The 17623-nt window shown below is 38.9% G+C and overlaps 1 protein-coding gene across 1 annotated transcript in view; it reads left to right on the forward strand.

Moving 5' to 3' along the window:
• The window catches only part of SLC9C2 (solute carrier family 9 member C2 (putative)), a 129856-nt gene that overhangs the window by 15710 nt on the left and 96523 nt on the right, over positions 1 to 17623 (forward strand). Inside the window, exons 4-5 of the mRNA XM_023549143.1 lie at positions 5986 to 6151; positions 6591 to 6707. Coding sequence (XP_023404911.1) covers positions 5986 to 6151; positions 6591 to 6707 — 283 coding nt within the window. The remainder of the gene's footprint in view (positions 1 to 5985; positions 6152 to 6590; positions 6708 to 17623) is intronic.

Genomic DNA, 17623 nt, shown 5'->3' on the forward strand with positions numbered 1-17623 from the left:
ATAAAAACTCTCAGCAAAATAGGAACTGAAGGAAAATTCCTCAACATAATAAAGGGCATCTATACAAAGCCAACAGCCAACATCACTCTAAATGGAGAGAGCCTGAAAGCATTTCCCTTGAGAACGGGAACCAGACAAGGATGCCCTTTATCACTGCTCTTAATCAACATTGTCCTAGAGGTCCTAGCCAGAGCAATTAGGCTAGACAAAGAAATAAAGGGCATCTGGATTGGCAAGGAGGTAGTAAAATTATCTCTATTTGCAGATGACATGATCTTATACACAGAAAACCCTAAGGAATCCTCCAGAAAACTACTGAAATGAATAGAAGAGTTTGGCAGAGTCTCAGGTTATAAAATAAACATACAAAAATCACTTGGATTCCTCTACATCAACAAAAAGAACACCGAAGAGGAAATAACCAAATCAATACCATTCACAGTAGCCCCCAAGAAGATAAAATACTTAGGAATAATTCTTACCAAAGATGTGAAAGACCTATATAAAGAAAACTACAAAGTACTACTACAAGAAACTAAAAAGGACCTACTTAAGTGGAAAAGCATACCTTGTTCGTGGATAGGAAGACTTAACATAGTAAAAATGTCTATTCTACCAAAAGCCGTCTATACATACAATGCACTTCCGATCCAAATTCCAATGTCATTTTTTAATGTGATGGAGAAACAAATCGCCAACTTCATATGGAAGGGAAAGAAGCCTCGGATAAGTAAAGCATTACTGAAAAAGAAAAAGAAAGTGGGAGGCCTCACTCTACCTGATTTCCGAACCTATTATACAGCCACAGTAGTCAAAACAGCCTGGTACTGGTACAACAACAGGCACATAGACCAATGGAACAGAATTGAGAACCCAGATATAAATCCATCCATATATATGAGCTGCTGATATTTGACAAAGGCCCAGTGTCAGTTAATTGGGGAAAACATAGTCTTTTTAACAAATGGTGCTGGCATAACTGGATATCCATTTGCAAAAAAAATGAAACAGGCCCCATACCTCACACCATGTACAAAAACTAACTCCAAGTGGATCAAAGACCTAAACATAAAGACTAAAACGATAAAGATCATGGAAGAAAAAATAGGGCCAACATCAGGAGCCTTAATACAAGGCATAAACAGAATAGAAAACATTACCAAAAATGATGAAGAGAAACCAGATAACTGGGAGCTCCTAAAAATCAAACACCTATGCTCATCTAAAGACTTCACGAAAAGAGTAAAAAGACCACCTACAGATTGGGAAAGAATTTTCAGCTATGACATCTCTGACCAGCTCCTGATCTCTAAAATCTATATGATTCTGTTAAAACTCAACCACAAAAAGACAAACAACCCAATCAAGAAGTGGGCAAAGGATATGAACACGCACTTCACTAAAGAAGATATTCAGGCAGCTAACAGATACATGAGAAAATGCTCTGATCATTAGCCATTAGAGAAATGCAAATTAAAACTACGATGAGATTCCATCTCACTCCAACAAGGCTGGCATTAATCCAAAAAACACAAAATAATAAATGTTGGAGGGGCTTCGGAGAGATTGGAACTCTTACACACTGCTGGTGGGAATGTAAAATGGTACAACCACTTTGGAAATCTATCTCGCATTTTCTTAAAAAGTTAGAAATAGAACTACCATACAACCCAGAAATTCCACTCCTCGGAATATACCCTAGAGAAATAAGAGCCTTCACACAAACAGATATATGCACACCCATGTTTATTGCAGCTCTGTTTACAATAGCAAAAAAGCTGGAAGCAACCAAGGTGTCCATCAAAGGATGAATGGTTAAATAAATTGTGGTATATTCACACAATGGAATACTACGCATCAATAAAGAACAGTGACGAATCTGTGAAACATTTCATAACATGGAGGAGCCTGGAAGAATACTGGGAATCTTGGCCCCAAGCTAATACCACACATATTTGGAGGGACATAATTCAATCCATGACAATGTCCTTTGCCCATTTTTCAGTCGGATTGTCTTTGTTGTTGAGTTGTTGAGGTTTTCTATATATTCTAGAGATTAGACCCTTGTCAGATATGTTGTTGCCAAAGATTTTTTACCAGTCTGCAGGTTCTCTTTTTTACTCTTTCTGGTAAAGTCTTTTGATGAGCATAAGTACTTAATTTTTAGGTCCCAATTATCTAATTTATCTTCTGTTGTTCATGCATTTTTAGTTGTGTCTGCTAGGCTACTTATGCTGAAATTAGGTCCTACGGTTTTGTCCCTATGTTATCTTCCAGAAACTTCGTAGTTTTAGCTTTAACGTTTAGATCTTTGATCCATTTGGAGTTAGATTATGTGCATGATGTGAGGTATGAACCTGTTTCATATTTTTGCAAGTGGATATCCAGTTTTGCCAGCACCATTTGTTAAAGAGACTGTTTCTTCCCCTATTGAATGGATTTTGACCCTTTGTCAAAGCTCAGCTGCCCATATATAGATGTATTTACTTCTGGGTTCTCAATTCTATCCCAGTGATCTATGTGTCTGTCACTGAAACGGTACCAAGCTGTTTTGATTACTGTGGATGTATAGCAAGTTTTGAGACAAGAAAGTATGGGGCCTCCTACTTTGTTCTTCTTCAGTATTGCGTTAACTACTTAGAGGCTCTTTCCTTTCCATATAAAGTTGGAGATTAGTTTTTCCATTTCATTAAAGAATGTTGTTGGGATTTGGATTAGGATTGTACTATATCTACAGGTCTCTTTGGGTAGTATCAACATTTTCACAATGTTAAGTCTTCCAATCCATGAGCACGAAATTTTTTTTCCATTTATATAGATCTCTTTTATTTTCTTGCAGCAGTGTTTTGTAGTCTTCCTTGCATAAGTCTTTTATGTCCCTGGTTAGGTTTATTCCTAGGTATTTTATCATTTGGGGGGCTATTGTAAATGGTATTTTCTTGACTTCCTTTTTGGAGTTCTCCTTGTTAGTGTAGAGAAGCCCAACTGACTTTTGTGGTTTGATCTTGTACCCTGTCACTTTACTGTTGTTGTTAGGTGCTGTCGAGTCAGTTCCAACTCATAGCGACCCTATGTGCAACAGAATGAAACACTGGCCATCCCTGTACCATCCTCACAATCATCGCTATGTTTGAGCCTATTGTTTCAGCCTGTGTGTCAATCTATCTCGTTGAGGGTCTTCCTCTTTTTTGCTGACCCTTTATTTTACCAAGCATGATGTCCTGCTACAGGGACTGATCCCTCCTGATAACATGTATCGGGCTGTATTTTTTCTAAAACAGATTTTTTCATTCTTCTGGCAGCCGATGATATAGTCAATGTTCTTAGTCGACGACGTAATTCAAAAGCTTCAATTCTTCTCGGGTCTTCCTTATTCATTAGCCAGCTTTTGCTTGATATGAGGTGAGTGACAATACCGTGGCTTGGGTCAGGCGTACCTTAGTCCTCAAAGTGACGTCTTTGCTTTTGAACACTTTAAAGAAGTCTTTTGCAGCAGATTTGCCTAATACTATGGATCATTTGATTTCTTGACTGCTGCTTCCATGGGTATTGGTTGTGGATCCAAGGAAAATAAAATCCTTGACAACTTCAATTTTTTCTCCGTTTATCATGGTGTTGCTTATTGATCCTGTTGTGCGGGGTTTTTGTTTTCTTTATGTTGAGATTGTAATCCATACTGAAGGCTGTGGTCTTTGATCTTCATCAGTAAGTGCTTCAAGTCCTCTTCACTTTCAGAAAGCAAGGTTGTGTCATCTACGTATAGCAGGCTGTTAACGAGTTTTCCTTCAATCCTGACGCTTTGTTCTTCTTCATATAGTCCACTTCGTTGAATCCTTCTAACAGTTCCAGTAACTTTCTTGTGGAGTCTCTGGGATTTTTTACGTACAGGATCATGTCATCTGTGAATAAAGATAGTTTTACTTCTTCCTTTCCAATTTGGATGTCCTTCATCACCCTTTCTTGCCTTATTGCTCTGGCTAGGACTTCCAGTACAATGTTGAGTAAGAGTAGTGGTAATGGGCATCATTGTCTCGTTCCCATTCTCAAAAGGGAATGCTTTTGATCTTTCTCTGATGAAAATAAGGTTGGCTGTTGGTTTCGCATATATGCATACAATGTTGAGGAATCGCCCTCATTTTCCTATTTTGCTGAGAGTTTTTATCAGGGAAGGGTGTTAGATTTTATCAAATGTCTTTTCTGCATTGATTGAGATCATCATGTGATTCTTTTCCTTTGCTTTATTTATGTGGTGAATTACATTGGTTGGTTTTCTATTGTGAAACTATCCTTCATCTCTGGTATGAATCCCACTTGATCATGATATTATTTTTTTGATATGCTGTTGAATTCTGTTGGCTAGAATTTTGTTGAGAATTTTTGTGTCTATATTCATGAGAGATATTGGTCTGTAATCTTTTTTTGTCTTTGTGTTGCTTTGGTATTAGGGTTATCTGGCTTCACAGAATGAATTAGGGAATACTTCTTCCTTTTCTGTGTTCTGGAACAGTTTGAGTAGAATTGGTGTCAACTCTTCTTTGTATATTCAGTAGAATTCCCCACTGAAGCCATCTGGGCTGGGGCTTTTTTAGTTGGGAGTTTTTTAATTTTTTTAATGACATCTTCAATTTTTTCTTTTGTTACGAGTCCATCCAGATTTTCTACATCTCTTTGTGTTAATTTAGGTAGGTAGTGTGTTTCTGGAAATCTTGTCCATTTTTTTCACGGTTTTCAAATATGTTGGGGTATAATTTTTCGTAGTATTCTGTTATGACCCTCTTTATCTCAGTTGATTCTGTTGTAATTTCACCCATTTCTTTTTCCTTAAGACCAGTCTTACTAAATCAGTGTTAAATTTATTTGCCTCCTTTTCTTATGGTTCCCTATAATAAGCTCTTTAAGCTTAGCTGCCAACCAAAAGGTTGGCAGTTCAAATCTACCAGCCTATCCTTGGAAACCCTACGAGGCACTTCTAATCTGTCCTATAGGTTGCTATGAGCCAGACTCAACTCTACTGCAACAGGTTTTTTCTAAGCATCCACAGTACAAAAAAACTAAAGTAGCATTGATTTAATTTTTGGCTAAAGAGCCCTACCTCAAACAGTGAATTTTTTTTTTATTCAAAAAAAGAAAATTGAGAAAGACTTAGCAATGGCTGAATAACACAACTGTTTGTTCACCCTAATGGATAACTAAGGAGCCCTGGTGGCATAGTGGTTAAGCACTCAGCTGCTAACCGAAAGGTTGGCAGTTTGAATCCACCAGCAACTCTATGGGAGAATGATGTGGCAGTCTGCTTTCATAAAGATTACAGCCTTGGAAGCCCTGTGGGGCAGTTCTGTTCACTGTGGTTGCTATGAGTCAGAATCAACTCCACAACAATGGGTTTGGTTTGATTAAGGGATGACTTTAGAAAAGAAATGTTTTTTTTACTTGGACATATACAATGAGTTCCTAGAAATTAGAAAACTATGTGTAAATAAATTACTTAGTCTGAAGCATTGCATGACCTCCCTCTGCCCTTTTGGAGAAATGTTTATTTTATGATTAATAAAAGGTAAAGGGAGGGGATCCTTTCTCAATATTTTAGAGGGTCTGAATATTTTGGAGTCTTGATATTTAAATTGTGTCACTTGTGGGACATAACATGTCAGTAATGATTTATTTTTAACACTGAAGAAACCAGGAAATGTTTTACGCAGAAGTAGGAGCACTTTGCATTTTGTTTCAAGAACATTTTAATGTTGAGAACTATTAAACTCAAATAGTAACAAGGAGTATTGCTAATTTGGTCTTTTTAATAATAAAGTAGATTCTCATTTGTTGAAGGACTGATTTCTTTGAGGTAGGTAATTAAACTAGGATACTTTTTAAAGTTATTTTCTAGAGTAATTAGACAAAATAAATCTGATTCTTATGACATAAGGAAATGAAGACATGCAATTTGTATATATAAAATCTAATACTGTGATATGAATTTTTTCACAGGTCTTGTTAACTGCATCAGTTAGCTTTTCTTTGACTATCGCCGTAATTGGGTATGTGGCTATGAGATTCAATAAAGAAGCGTGGGATTTACAATCTTGCATCCTCTTTAGCATCACCCTCAGCATTATAGATCCTCTTCATTCGGTAAATTCACTGAAATCTATTGGTATGTAAGATTTATTTATATTAAAGACCCATCCCAGTCAAAGTTGCCTTCTTTTTTTCCTAGTATGTTCCATCCCTTCTGTTTCTGTTTCTGGGTGCAAGAACCCATTGCCGTCCAGTCCATTACGACTCATAGCGACCCTATAGAACAGACTAGAACTAACCTATAGGGTTTCCAAGGAGCTACTGGTGGATTTGAACTGCTGACCTTTTGGCTAACAGCCGAGTTCTTAACCACTGTGCCCTCAGGGCTAACCAAATGGTTGGCAGTTGAAATTCACCAGCTGCTGTTTGGGTACCCTATGGGGCAGTTCTACTCTGTCCTACAGGGTTGCTATGAGTCAGAATCCACCTGACAACACCAGGTCGTTTTTTTTTTTTGGCGCAAGAACATCATTTTATGTACCACATTAAGTTATATTTTATGTTTCCTTTTGTAGGTGTTTCCAAAGTGAGCATTGATATCATTAGAGGAGAATCGTTGATCATATGTGGCATGACATCCATTATTATTGGACTTTTCCGGACCACCACAGTTCACACTTACATATTTAAGGGTAGGAGCATTTTTTTCCTGCATAGTTTCTAAAGTCATTTTTATATGGTGTATCTTAATTTATATTGGAATTAAAATAATTCAAGATAAATTTACTTCTTTGCCAATGCTGTATTCTTGGACCAATTGAAATAACATGTCAGGTAAATCCTTCTCTTCCCTTCCCTTTCATATCCAAGGAAAATAATGATCATGTATATGTTTTCTTCCCCCACGTCTGTCAGTTTGTCATACTGTGGGGGCTTGTGTGTTGCTGTGATGCTGGAAGCTATGCCACCAGTATTCAGATACCAGCAGGGTCACCCATGGAGGACAGGTTTCAGCTGAGCTTCCAGACTAAGACAGACTAGAAAGAAGGACCCGGCAGTCTACTTCTGAAAAGCATTAGCCAGTGAAAACCTTAGGAATAGCAGCAGAACATTGTCTGATATAGTGCTGGAAGATGAGACCCCAGGTTGGAAGGCACTCAAAAGACGACTGGGGAAGAGCTGCCTCCTCAAAGTAGAGTCGACCTTAATGATGTGGATGGACTAAAGCTTTTGGGACCTTCATTTGCTGATGTTGCACGACTCAAAATGAGAAGAAACAGCTGCAAACATCCATTAATAATCGGAACTGGGAGTGTACGAGGTATGAATCTAGGAAAATTAGAAATCATCAAAAATGAAAGAGAATGCAGAAACATCAATATCCTAGGCATTAGTAAGCTGAAATGGGCTGGTATTGGCCATCTTGAATCGGACAATTATATCACCTACTATGCTGGGAATGACAACTCGAAGAGGAATGGTGTTGCATTCATCATCAAAAAGAACATTTCAAGATCTATCCTGAAGTACAACGCTATCAGTGATAAGATAATATCCATATGCCTACAAGGAAGACTAGTTAATATGACTATTATTCAAATTTACACGAGGTGGAGCCAAGATGGCGGAATAGACAGTCGCTTCTGTCGAGCCCTCTTTACAACAAAGACCCGAAAAAACAAGTGAAACGAGTATATTTGTGACAAGCTGGGAGCCCTGAGCATCAAAGGCAAGCTTAGACAATGAACTGAGGGGCAGGAGAAGGAAGACCGTTCAGAAGCAGAGAGGAATTGCCGGACCTGAATTGCGGGGAGCCCTTAGGCACCGTTCCTGGAGCGGTGGCCGCAGTTTCCTCAGGGAGAAGCAACCAGCCACACAGCCCACTCACACCTCCGGAACCTGAGGAGAAGGGCACTCTCCACAAGAGCTAAGTACTTGGGTATATTTTGCCACGCCTCTCCCACCCCCAAGCCAGCTTCAGGGGCTGAATCCCTAGGCCTGAGATAGGCCCTGGTGAGCACCTGGAGCCTTCCTCCCGGCCTTGGAAAATGAAAAAATTTGCAACTGGGGGAAAAGATAATTTGCTAGCTCCATTAACTGGGGGAGCTCAGGACAGAAGCTGCTCCTGTCCAGGCATAAACCGTCTGTGGACCTTGAGCACCTTTCCCTTCTGCATGGACCTGTAGGGGTCTATTTTGGGAGAATAGGCCCTTGTTGGCAAACTCCAACCATTTCAGCGGTGTGGTGGAGAGATGGGTGTTTGATGTTTGACATTGCTTTGTCCATTAAACAAGGTCCCCACCTACCGACAACAGGGACCTAAGGACTGGTGGCTCCACTTGGGTCCCCCAGCCACCCACAACAGGGGTCCAGGGATAACAGGTACCTCCCAGTCCTTACAGCCTAAAACTTTGGGTGCCCGTGGTCCCTCTGCAGAACCCACCCAGCAGCACGCTCTAGGAAACAGAGACGCGTTTTCCTTAGAGACTCTTGGGGGTCAGTTCTTAGCCCTCTGCCTTGTTTAGGGTGTGACCCCCTGCTGCAATCAGATACGGGTATATACACCAATCACCCCTGCCCCTCTAAGACTGTAGGACAGAGCCTGTACCACACACTTGATATCAGCTACCTGGAAACCTGAGCTGAATTCATACAAGAAAACTGAATGGACTCCTAGACTGATATACCTGATAACAGCACTAGCCAGCTGGGGACAGGACACCACAGCTCCAAAGGTGAAAATAATCAAGCTAGCTCACTCAAGCAACCCATGGGGTATACCAAAACAAAACAAAGCAAGCAGCTACGACACAGTAAGCAAGCATAAACTAATACAATAACTTATGATGGCTTGGAGACAACAGTCAATATCAAGTCACATAAAGAAACAGGCCATGATCACCTTAACAGGCTCTCAAAACAAAGAATCCAGGGATCTTTTAGATGAAAGTGCATTCCTGGAATTAACAGATGCAAGATACAAAAGTTTAATATACAGAACCCTTCAAGACATCAGGAAGGAAATGAGGCAATATGCAGAACAAGCCAAGGAACACACAGATAAAGCCACTGAAGAAATCAGAAAGATTATTCAGGAACATAATGAAAAGTTTAATAATCTGAAAAAATCCATAGACAGACAGCAATCAGAAATTCAGAAGATTAACAATAAAATTACAGAATTAGATAACTCGATAGACAGGAGCAGAATCGAGCAAATAGAAGCTAGAATTTCTGAACTCGAAGATAAATCACTTGGCACTAATATATTTGAAGAAAAATCAGATAAAAGAATTTAAAAAAATGAAGAAACCTTAAGAATCATGTGGGACTATCAAAAGAAATAATCTACGAGTGATTGGAGTACGAGAACAGGGAGGGATAACTGAAAATACAGAGAAAATTATTGAGAATTTGTTGGCAGAAAACTTCCCTGATATTGTGAAAGATGAGCAGATATCTATCCAAGATGCTCATCGAATTCCACATAAGGTAGATCTTAAAAGAAAGTCACCAAGACATATTATAATCAAGCTTGGCAAAACCAAAGATAAAGAGACAATTATAAGAGTGTCGAGGGATAAAAGAAAAGTCACCTACAAGGCAGAGCCAATAAGAATAAGCTCGGACTACTTGGCAGAAACCATGCAGGCAAGAAGGCAATGGGATGACATATTTAAAAAACTGAAGGAAAAAAATTGCCTCCCAAAAATCATGTATCCATCAAAACTGTCTCTTAAATATGAAGGTGAAATTAAGACATTTCCAGATAAACACAAGTTGAGGGAATTCGTAAAAACCAAACCAAAACTACAAGAAATGCTAAAGGGAGTTCTCTGGTTAGAAAATCAATAATATCAGGTATCTAGCACCTCACCCAAGACTAGAACACAAGGCAGAGCAACCAGAAGTCAACCCAGACAGGGAAATCCAAAAAAACAAAGCAAGATTAAAAAAAAAAAAAAAAAAGCCCAACACTGGGTAATGGCGATGTTATTACATAAAAGAAGATGACATTAAAATAATAAAGACAGACTAAAAAATGTAATCATACACCTTTCATATGGAGAGGAAGATACGGTGATACAAAGAAATAAAAGTTAGTTATAAATTTACAAAAATAGGGGTAAATAATAAGGTAACCACAAAGGAGACAAACTATCCTACTCATCAAAATAGAATAGAAGGGAAAAATACAGACTCAGCAGAAACAAAATCAACAACAACAAATATAAGGAAAGGACAATATGTAAAGAAAATCTACTCAGCACATAAAAACAAGTGCCAAAAAGAAGCTGTCAACACACAAAAAAAGACATCAAAATGATAGCAATAAATTCATACCTATCCATAACTACCCTGAATGTAAATGGACTAAATGCACCAATAAAGAGACAGAGAGTGGCAGAATGGATTAAAAAACAAGATCCGTCTATATGCTGCCTACAAGAGACACACCTTAGACTTAGAGACACAAACAAACTAAAAGTCAAAGGATGGAAAAAAATATATCAAGCAAACAACAATCAAAAAAGAGCAGGAGTGGCAATATTAATTTCTGACAAAATAGACTTTAAAGTTAAATCCATCAGAAAGGATATGGAAGGATGCTATATAGTGATTAAAGGGACAATATGCCAAGAAGATATAACCATGTTAAATATTTATGCACCCAATGACAGGGCTGCAAGATACATAAAACAAACTCTATCAGCTTTGAAAACTGAGATAGACAGCTCCACAATAGTAGTAGGAGACTTCAACACAACACTTTCGGTGAAGGACAAGACATCCAGAAAGAAGCTCAATAAAGACATGGAAGATCTAAATGCCACAATCAACCAACTTGACCTTGTAGACATACACAGAACACTCCACCCAACAGCAACCAAGTATACTTTCTTTTCTAGTGCACATGGAACATTCTTTAGAATAGACCACATATTAGGTCATAAAGCAAGCCTTAGAAGAATCCAAAACATTGAAATATTACAAAGCATCTTCTCTGACCATAAGGCCATAAAAGTGGAAATCGATAACAGGAAAAGCAGGGAAAAGAAATCAAACACTTGGAAACTGAACAATACCCTGCTCAAAAAAGACTGGATTATAGAAGACATTAAGGATGGAATAAAGAAATTCATAGGATCCAATGAAAATGAAAACACTTCCTATCAGAACCTTTGGGACACAGCAAAAGCGGTGCTTAGAGGCCAATTTATATCAATAAATGCACACATCTAAAAAGAAGAAAGGGCCAAAATCAAAGAACTATTCCTACAACATGAACAAATAGAAAGAGAGCAACAAAAGAAACCCACAGTCACCAGAATAAAACAAATAATAAAAATTAGAGCTGAACTAAATGAAATAGAAAACAGAAAAACAATTGAAAGAATTAACAAGACCAAAAGCTGGTTTTTGAAAAACTCAACAAGATTGATAAACCATTGGCCAAACTGACAAATGAAAAACAGGAGAGGATGCAAATAACCTGAATAAGAAATGAGATGGGTGATATTACAATAGACCCAACTGAAATTAAAAGGATCATATCAGATTACTATGAAAAACTATGCTCAAACAAATTTGAAAACCTAGAAGAAATGGATGAATTCCTAGAAACACACTACCTACCTAAACTAACACAAACAGAGGTAGAACAACTAAATAGACCAATAACAAAAGAAGAGGTTGAAAAGGTAATCAAAACACTCCCAAGAAAAAAAAGCCCTGGTCCGGATGGCTTCGCTGCAGAGTTCTAAAAAACTTTCAGAGAAGAGTTAACACCACTACTACTAAAGGTATTTCAGAGCATAGAAAAGGATACTACCAAACTTATTCTATGAAGCCACCATATCCCTGATACCCAAACCAGGTAAAGACACCACAAGAAAAGAAAATTATAGACCTATATCCCTCATGAATGTAGATGCAAAAATCCTCAACAAAATTCTAGCCAATAGAATTCAACAACATATCAAAAAAATAATTCACCATGACCAAGTGGGATTCCTACCAGGTATGCAGGGATGGTTCAACATTAGAATAACAATTAATGTAATCCACCACATAAATAAAACAAAAGACAAGAATCACATGATTTTATCAATTGATGCAGAAAAGGCATTTGACAAAGTTCAACACTCATTCATGATAAAAACTCTCAGCAAAATAGGAATAGAAGGAAGGAAAATTTCTCAACATAATAAAGGGCATTTATACAAAGCCAATAGCCAACATTACCCTAAATGGAGAGAGCCTGAAAACATTCCCACTGAGATCGGGAAGCAGACAAGGATGCCATTTATCACCACTCTTATTCAACATTGTGCTGGAAGTCCTAGCCAGAGCAATTAGGCTAGATAAAGAAATAAAGGGCATCCAGATTGGCAAGGAAGAAGTCAAAGTATCTCTATTTGCAGATGACATGGTCTTATACACAGAAAACCCTAAGGAATCCTCCAGAAAAATACTGAAACTAATAGAAGAGTTCAGCAGAGTATCGGGATACAAGATCAACATACAAAAATCATTTGGATTCCTCTACACCAACAAAAAGAACATCGAAGAGGAAATCACCAAATCAATGCCATTTACAGTAGCCCCCAAGAAGATAAAATACTTAGGAATAAATCTTATCAGACATGTAAAGACTTATACAAAGAAAACTACAGTACACTTCTGCAAGAAACCAAGAGACTTACATAAGTGGAAAAACATACCTTGCTCGTGGATAGGAAGACTTAACATTATAAAAATGTATATTCTACCAAAAGCGATCTATACATTTAATGCAATCCCCATCCAAATCCCAACGACATTCTTTAATGAGATGGAGAAACAAATCACCAATTTCATATGGAAGGGAAAGAGGCCCCAGATACATAAGGCATTACTGAAAAAGAAGAACAAAGTGGGAGGCTTTACTTTACCTGATTTTAGAACCTATTATATCGCCAGAGTAGTCAAAACAGCCTGGTGCTGGTACAACAACAGATACATGGGCCAATGGAACAGAATTGAGAATCCAGACATAAATCCATCCACATATGAGCAGTTGATATTTGACAAAGGCCCCAAAAGAGTTAAATGGGGAAAAGACAGTCTTTTTAACAAATGGTGCTGGCATAACTGGATATCCATCTGCAAAAAAATGAAACAAGACCCATACCTTACTCCATGCACAAAAACTAACTCAAAATGGATCAAAGACCTAAATATAAAATCTAAAAAGATAAAGATGGTGGAAGAAAAAATAGGGACAACGTTAGGAGCCCTAATACATGGCATTAACTGTATATAAAACATTATAAAGAATGTTGAAGAAAAACTCGATAACTGGGAGCTCCTAAAAATCAAACACTTACGCTCATCCAAAGACTTCACCAAAAGAGTAAAAAGACTACATACAGACTGGGAAAAAGTTTTTAGCTATGACATTTGTGATCAGCGCCTGATCTCTAAAATCTACATGATACTGCAAAAACTCAACTGCAAAAAGACAAATAACCTAATTAAAAAATGGGCAAAAGATATGAATAGACACTTCACTAAAGAAGACATTCAGGTAGCTAACAGATATATGAGGAAATGTTCACGATCATTAGCCATTAGAGAAATGCCGATGAAAACTACAATGAGATTTTATCTCACTCCAGCAAGGCTGGCATTAGTCCAAAAAAACACAAAACAAGAAATGTTGGAGAGGCTGTGGAGAGACTGAAACACTTCTACACTGCTGGTGAGAATGTCAAATAGTACAACCACTTTGGAAATCGATTTGGTGTGTCCTTAAAAAGCTAGAAATAGAACTACCATTCGATCCAGCAATCCCACTCCTTGGAATATATCCTAGAGAAATAAGAGCCTTTACACGAACAGATATATGCACACCCATGTTTATTGCAGCACTGTTTACAATAGCAAAAACATGGACGCAACCAAGGTGTCCATCAACTGATGAATGGATAAATAAATTACGGTATATTCACACAATGGAATACTACACATCGATAAAGAACAGTGAGGAATCTGTGAAACATTTCACAACGTGTAGGAACCTGGAAGGCATTATGCTGAGTGACATTAGTCAGCTGCAAAAGGACAAATATTGTATAGGACCACTATTACAAGATCTTGAGAAATAGTTTAAATGAGAAGAAAACATTCTTTTGAGGTTACGAGAGGGGGGAGGGAGGGAGGTTGGGAGAGGAGCATTCACTAATTAGATAGTAGATAAGAACTACTTTAGGAAGAGAAAGACAGCACACAATACAGGGGGAGTCAGCACAATTGGACTAAACCAAAAGCAAAGAAGTTTCCTGAATACACTGAATGCTTCGAAGGCCAACGTAGCAGGGGCAGAGGTCATGGTTTCAGGGGACATCTAAGTCAATTGGTGTAATAAAATGTATTAACAAAACATTCTGCATCCCACTTTGAAGAGTGGAGTATGGGGTCTTAAACGGTGGCAAGCAGCCATCTAAGAAGTATCAATTGATCTCAACCCACCTGGATCGAAGAATGAAGAACACCAAGGACACAAGGTGATTATGAGCCCAAGAGACAGAAGGGGCCACATGAACCAGCGACTGCATCATCCTGAGACCAGAAGAACTAGATGGTGCCTGGCTACAACTGATGACTGCCCTGACAGGGAACACAACAGAGAACCCCTGTGGGAGCAGGAGTGCAGTGGGATGCAGACCCCAAATTCTCATAAGACCAGACTTAATGGTCTGACTGAGACTAGAAGGACCCCGGTGGTCATGGCCCCCAGACCTTCTCTTGGCCCAGGACAGGAACCATTCCCAAAGCCAACTCTTCAGACATGGATTGGACTGGACAATGGGTTGGAAGGGGATGTTGGTGAGGAGTGAGCTTCTTGGATCAGGTGGACACTTGAGAGTATGTTGGCATCTCCTACCTGGAGGGGAGATGAGAGGGTGGAGGGGGTTAGAAGCTGACGAAAAGGACACAAAAAGAGAGTGGAGGGAGAGAGCAGACTGTCTCATTAGGGGGAGTGTAACTGGGAGGGGAGTGTGTAGCAAGGTGTATATAGGTTTTTGTGTGAGAGACTGACTTGATTTGTAAACTTTCACTTAAAGCACAATAAAAATTATTAAAAAAAAATTTACTCACCAATCACTAGGATCAAAGTTGAAGAAATACAAGATTTTTTTCAGTTGCTACAGTCTGAAAATGATCGAACATGCAATCAAGATGCATTGATAATTACTGGCGATTGGAATGTGAAAGTTGGAAAGAAAGAAGAAGGATCAGTAGTTGGAAAATATGGCCTTGGTGATAGAAACAATACTGGAGATTGAATGATAGAATTTTGCAAGACCAACAACTTCTTCATTGCAAATACCTTCTTTCACCAACATAAACGGTGACTATACACATGGACCTTGCCAGATGGAACACACAGAAATCAAATTGACTACATCTGTGGAAAGAGACGATGGAAAAGCTCAATAGCATCAGTCAGAACAAGGCCAGGGGTCGACTGTGGGACAGACCATCAATTGCTCATAGGCAAGTTCAAGCTGAAACTGAAGAAAATCACCAGCAAGTCCACAAGAGCCAAAATATGACCTTGAGCATATCGCACCTGAATTTAGTGACCATCTGAAGAATAGATTTGACGCATTGAACAGTAATGACCGCAGACCAGACAAGTTGTGGAATGACATCAAGGACATCAACTATGAAGAAAGCAAGTGGTCACTGAAAAGACAGGAAAGAAAGAAAAGACCAAGATGGATGTCAGAGGAGACTCTGAAACTTGCTCTTGAGTGTAGAGCAGCTAAAGCAAAAAGAAGAATTGATGAAGTAAAAGAACTGAACAGAAGATTTCAAAGGGCCTCTCAAGGAGACAAAGTAAAGTATTATAATGACATGTGCAAAGAGCTGGAGATGGAAAACCAAAAGGGAAGAACATGCTCGGCATTTCTCAAACTGAAAGAACTGAAGAAAAAATTCAAGCCTCGAGTTGCAATAGTAAAGGATTCTATGGGGAAAATATTAAAGGACGCAGGAAGCATCAAAAGAAGATGGAAGGAATACACAGAGTCATTATACCAAAAAGAATTAGTCGATGTTCAACCATTTCAAGAGGTGGCATATGATCTGGAACCGATGGTACTGAAGGAAGAAGTCCAAGCTGCTCTGATGGCATTGGCAAAAAACAAGGCTCCAGGAATTGATGGAATATCAGTTGAGATGTTTCAACAAACAGATGCAGCACTGGAGGTGCTCACTCATCTATGCCAATAAATATGGAAGACAGCTTCCTGGCCAACTGACTGGAAGAGACCCATATTTATGCCTGTTCCCAAGAAAGGTGATTCAACCAAATGTGGAAATTATAGAACAATATCATTAACATCACATGCAAGCAAAATTTTGCTGAAGATCATTCAAAAACAGCTGCAGCAGTATATCGACGGGGAACTGCCAGAAATTGAGGCCGGTTTCAGAAGAGGACGTGGAACCAGGGATATCATTGCTGATGTCAGATGGATCCTGGCTGAAAGCAGAGAGTACCAGAAGGATGTTTACCTGTGTTTTATTGACTATGCAAAGGCATTCGACTGTGTGGATCATAACAAACTATGGATAACACTGCGAAGAATGGGAATTCCAGAACACTTAATTGTGCTCATGAGGAACCTTTACATAGATCAAGAGGCAGTTGTTCGGACAGAACAAGGGGATACTGATTGGTTTAAAGTCAAGAAAGGTGTACGTCAGGGTTGTATTCTTTCACCATACCTATTTAATCTGTATGCTAAACAAATAATACGAGAAGCTGGACTATATGAAGAAGAATGGAGCATCAGGATTGGACGAAGACTCATTAACAACCTGCATTATGCAGGTGACACAACCTTGCTTGCTGAAAGTGAAGAGGACTTGAAGCACTTACTAATGAAGATCAAAGACCACAGCCTTCAGTATGGATTGCACCTCAACATAAAGAAAACAAAAATCCTCACAACTGGACCAATCAGCAACATCAGGATAAACGGAGAAAAGGTTGAAATTGTCAAGGATTTCGTTTTACTTGGATCCACAATCAACAGCCATGGACGCAGCAGTCAAGAAATCAAAAGACGCATTGCATTGGGTAAATCTGTTGCAAAGGACCTCTTTAATGTGCTGAAAAGCAAAGATGTCACCCTGAAGACTAAGGTGCGCCTGACACAAGCCATGATATTTTCAATCACATCATATGCATTCAAAAGCTGGACAATGAATAAGGAAGACCGAAGAGTTGACATCTTTGAACTGTGGTGTTGTCGAAGAATGTTGAACATACCATAGACTGCCAAAAGAACGAACAAATCTGTCTTAGAAGAAGTGTGGCCAGAATGCTCCTCAGAGGCAAGGATGATAAGAATGCATCCTCCATACTTTGGACATGTTGTCAGGAGGGATCAGTCTCTGGAGAAAGACATCATGCTTGGCAGAGTACAGGGTCAGTGGAAAAGGGGACGACCCTCAACGAGGAGGATTGACATAGTGGGTGCAACAATGAGCTCAAGCATAACAACGATTGTAAGGATGGGGCAGGACCGGGCAGTGTTTCGTTCTGTTG

This window comes from Loxodonta africana, chromosome 25, assembly GCF_030014295.1.
Source record: "Loxodonta africana isolate mLoxAfr1 chromosome 25, mLoxAfr1.hap2, whole genome shotgun sequence".
In the NCBI taxonomy this organism is placed as follows: Eukaryota; Metazoa; Chordata; class Mammalia; order Proboscidea; family Elephantidae; genus Loxodonta; species Loxodonta africana.